The sequence below is a fragment of the Theropithecus gelada genome, chromosome 19 (genome assembly GCF_003255815.1).
Source record: "Theropithecus gelada isolate Dixy chromosome 19, Tgel_1.0, whole genome shotgun sequence".
Taxonomy (NCBI): domain Eukaryota; kingdom Metazoa; phylum Chordata; class Mammalia; order Primates; family Cercopithecidae; genus Theropithecus; species Theropithecus gelada.
In genome coordinates this window covers 18,529,384-18,533,388 of record NC_037687.1, presented here as the reverse complement: position 1 = coordinate 18,533,388, position 4,005 = coordinate 18,529,384, and the positions used below count along the sequence as shown (strand labels likewise).

The following is a 4,005-nucleotide window of genomic DNA, read 5'->3' as shown; positions in this document are numbered from 1 at the left end:
CAGACAAAGGCGCGGGCGGCGCGGAGGGCGGCGCGGAGGGCGCGGGCCCGGGAGCCAGGGAGCGAGCGGGGCGCCCGGCAGCGCGGAGTCAGCGCCGCGGGGGCCGCACCCGACCCGCGCCTGGACACTCGCGGGGCGCCGACCCGGCAGGGTGAGCCCGGCCGGCCGAGCCTGCGCCGGGAGCGCGGGGGCCTCGAAGTCCCAGGGCCAAGGGGAGGTCGCGGGGGGTCCCCAGAAGTTCCGGACCCGGGGACTGGGAGCGGCTCAGGGGGTCCCCAAGTTCCAGGGCTGGAGGGAGCGCGGGGGTCCCGAACTTCTGGATTCAGGGTCGGAGAGGGGACTGCGCGGGAGGTTCCCAAAGTTCTGGACCCGGCGTTGGAGGAGGCTGCGAAGGGGTCCCCAAAGTTGCGGACCTGGGGTGGGGTACTGGCGTGGGAGGGGTCCGGACGTCCCGGACCCAGGGACTGGAGGGATGGCAGGGGGTCTTCGAAGTTTAGCAGTCTGGGACAACGCGGGGGACCCGGGTCCCGGACCTGGTTAGAGAGGAGACAGGGAGAGAGTCCCCGGAGTTACCGACCTGGGGTTGGAGGAGGCAGAAGAGGTGTCCCCCGAAGTTCTTGACCCAGAGACAGGGGGCGTCGCGGGAATCTCGGAAGTTCCAGGGGCAGGGCACATGTCCCGGAGTTGGGGCGCGCACTGGGTGTCCTCCTGCCTCGGGTGGGGATGGAATCCTGAATTAATAGTAACCCCCCGTTCTCCGGATTGGGGTACATGGGATGGGGCCTCATCCACCGGCCAGATTGGGGATCCCGGGCACCGGGCGGTGTCGGACCCCCCTCCGGGAGCCCCGTGGCCGGCGGCATCCGAGGCGCATGACTAGTTGGTGAGTAACTTTCCCCAAACGCTGCAAGTCGCAGCAGGAGTTGCCGGACCGGAAGGGCCTGGGTTCCGGGGACCCCTGTGTTCCCTAACTCCCACCCGGCACAGGACCCGCCCCCTTTCCAGGCCAGAGCTGCCGCCCCACCCCCACTCAGGGGCTCCGGTTTCAGACCCTGTGACCAGGACAGCAGCTGCCCAGGACAGGATGGGGGGGGCATCCCCCCTTTGACCACAGAGGCCGCTGGGCCGGGGCCTCCCCTCCCCCACCTGTCTTCCCCCTCCTCCAAACCCCTCCTTGGTCCCCTGCACATTTGGGGTTGCTGGATGGCCCAATGGGGAGGTTGGGGAGCCCTGGTCTCCCAATGTGGATTCTGCTCTGCCCCCCATGGTGGGCACTGGGATTGGCTGTTTGTCTACATCTTGTCTTTTTAACTTGGCTGGGGACTCCCTGGGGATTTGGACTCTGAACTTCAAGGTGTGCCTCTGCCCTAGGGTGGGAGCTGTAGGGGGTGGGGTCCCTCTGCAGGATGTAGTGGGGAACTGGTCTCCTGGTACTACACACCTCTCAATGCCCCACTTTTTGATGGAGAGCCCCACTCTGGCCAGTCATGGGTGAATGTGGTGGAAAGAATTCAGCAGATATTTGGCTTCCACAGTTCAGCCCAGGATGGAGGGGACCTCACGGGGGTGCAATAACCGGGACAATGAGAAATTTACATCTGGATGTCAGCGGCCACCGGGCTCCTCTCAGAGGGCCATCTCCTGTACAGGGTGTTGTGGGGGCTTCCCCTAGTCAAAGAAAGATGGGGTCCGCTTGCTCTGAGTGATCTATAGCAATTATCTTGCCTTTTTGTTTCTTTTTATAATTTCTTTTTTTTTTTTGAGACAGGGTCTTGCTCTCTTGTCCAGGCTGGAGTGCAGTGGCGTGACCATAGCTCACTGCACTGCAGCCTTGACCTTCTGGGCTCAAGCAATCCTCCCACCTCAGCCTCCCGAGTAGCTGGGACCACAGGCACATGCCACCACACCCGGCTAATTGTTTAAATTTTTGGTAGAGATGGGGTCTTGCCATGTTGCTCAGGCTGGTCTCGAACTCCTGGGCTCAAAGAATTCTCTTGACTCAGCCTCCCAAAGCACAGGGTGTACTTTGGGCCTTTCCTGCCTTTTTGATTGAAAGTTCCGTGACGGCACACCTGGTGATGGGTTCTGAGGTGGAACCTGCTTGGCCTCAGCCTGGCCTGAGGGACACTCATAGTCCCTGCTCTCTCCCTAGGGGCCAAAGCAGCGCTCCTGCCACCTCTCTGGCTGCCCCCTAGAGCCTGCCCATCCCGACCTGACCAATGTCCACAGCCAGGTGAGCTCCCACTTCCCCCAGCCCGGGGTTTTGAGCTGTCTAAGGGGGTTGCCTGGCCCCCACCAAACACCCTGTCCCCATGCAGGGAGCAGCCAATCTTCAGCACACGGGCGCACGTGTTCCAGATCGACCCGGCCACCAAGCGAAACTGGATCCCGGCGGGCAAGCATGCACTCACTGTCTCCTATTTCTACGATGCCACCCGCAATGTCTACCGCATCATCAGCATCGGGGGCGCCAAGGTCCGGGTGGGGTCTGGGTGGGGAAGAGGCACCAGGAGTCCTGGTGACAAACCTGGGTCTAGTGGCTGGCTTGCTCTGTGCCCAAGGGATGGGAAACCCTGGGCCTTCTGTCTCCTGAAATGGTTCAGAGTAAAGACCTTCAAGACCCTAATACAAGGTGATACCTGGGGGTTTCATGTTTGTTATTATCTGTCCCATCAACCTTGAACTTTGTTTCCCGACCCCAGGCCATCATCAACAGCACTGTCACTCCCAACATGACCTTCACCAAAACCTCCCAGAAGTTCGGGCAGTGGGCAGACAGTCGCGCCAACACCGTCTACGGCCTTGGCTTTGCCTCTGAACAGCATCTGACACAGGTGGGCCCGGTGAGGGGGAAAGTGGAGGGAATGGATGAGGCTGGGCCCAAGTCTTCTGGGCTCAATTTGGGATCTTGGGCAGGTTCTCTATCTTCCGATCTACAGGATGGGATTGTAGGATGAGATGAGACTGAAGCCCCTTTAAGGTTCACTGGTTTGATTCCTAGTTCATTTTTCTGTTTGTTTGTTTTTTAAGACGGGCTGGAGCGATCTTGGCTCACTGCAACCTCTGCCTCCCGGGTTCAAGCCATTCTCCTGCCTCAGCCTCCCAAGTAGCTGGGACTACAAGAGTCCGCCACCACGCCTGGCTAATTGTTTGTATTTTTAGTAGAGACAGGGTTTCACCATGTTGGCCAGGCTGGTCTAGAACCCCTGACCTCAAATGATCCACCCGCCTCGGCCTCCCAAAGTGCTGGGATTACAGGCATGAGCCACCACACCCGCTCTTGAGTCCTAGTTCTACTTCCTCTAGCTCTAATTTTGGACACACGCTGCTCCTCTTTGGGACATCAAATGGGTGGCTGGCCTGGGCTGGGCACTTTCCCATATGCCCTAGCAATACCTTCATCCTCACCTCCCTCCACCCTGTGCCGTCTCTATACTTCCATTATTATCTTTATCCATGGTTTTGTTGATGATGAGTGCTTTCACGAAGATCTTCTTCTTCTTTTTTTTTTTTTTTTGAGGTGATGCCTTGCCGTCCCCCAGGCTGGAGTGCAGTGGCACGATCTCGGCTCACTGCAACCTCCGCCTCCCGGGTTCAAGAGATTCTCCTGCCTCAGCCTCAGAGTAGCTGGGATTACAGGCACCTGCCACCTCACCCAGCTAATTTTTGTATTTTCCATAGAGATGCGGTTTGGTTGGCCAGGCTGGTCTTGAACTCCTGACCTCAGATGATCCACCCGCCTCGGCCTCCCAAAGTGCTGGGATTACAGGCATAGCTACCACACCAGGCCTTCTTTGTTTTCTTCTAGAAGCTTTAGAATTTACCTTTCTTTTCTATTTTTTTCTGTTTTTTCTGGCTGTATGCCTGTGTCTTCTCCTCTTTAAATAAGGACACCAGTCGTGGGATTCAGGGCCGATCCTAAATCCAAGATGATCTCATCTCAAGGTCTTTCACTTCATCACACTCCCCAAGATTTTTTTTTTTTTTTTTTTTTTTTTTTTTTTT

General features: G+C 58.0%; 1 protein-coding gene and 1 long non-coding RNA gene across 6 annotated transcripts in view; one reads left to right on the top strand and one right to left on the bottom strand.

Annotated features, from left to right (window-relative positions):
• LOC112613160 overlaps positions 1-950 on the bottom strand; it is a 7,087-nt gene extending 6,137 nt beyond the window's left edge. The window contains exon 1 of the long non-coding RNA XR_003116925.1: positions 578-950. This is a non-coding gene — a long non-coding RNA (uncharacterized LOC112613160). The remainder of the gene's footprint in view (positions 1-577) is intronic.
• The window catches only part of HOMER3 (homer scaffold protein 3), a 12,223-nt gene that overhangs the window by 464 nt on the left and 7,754 nt on the right, over positions 1-4,005 (top strand). For 2 of the 5 annotated variants that reach the window (XM_025368422.1, XM_025368427.1), the window contains exons 1-4: positions 1-151; positions 2,153-2,233; positions 2,319-2,475; positions 2,703-2,834. In XM_025368422.1, coding sequence (XP_025224207.1) covers positions 2,220-2,233; positions 2,319-2,475; positions 2,703-2,834 — 303 coding nt within the window. In that variant the 5' untranslated portion in view covers positions 1-151; positions 2,153-2,219. Of the gene's footprint in view, positions 152-436; positions 884-904; positions 1,355-2,152; positions 2,234-2,318; positions 2,476-2,702; positions 2,835-4,005 lie in introns of those variants that run through there. The other 3 variants (XM_025368423.1, XM_025368426.1, XM_025368425.1) reach the window with 3 other exon arrangements.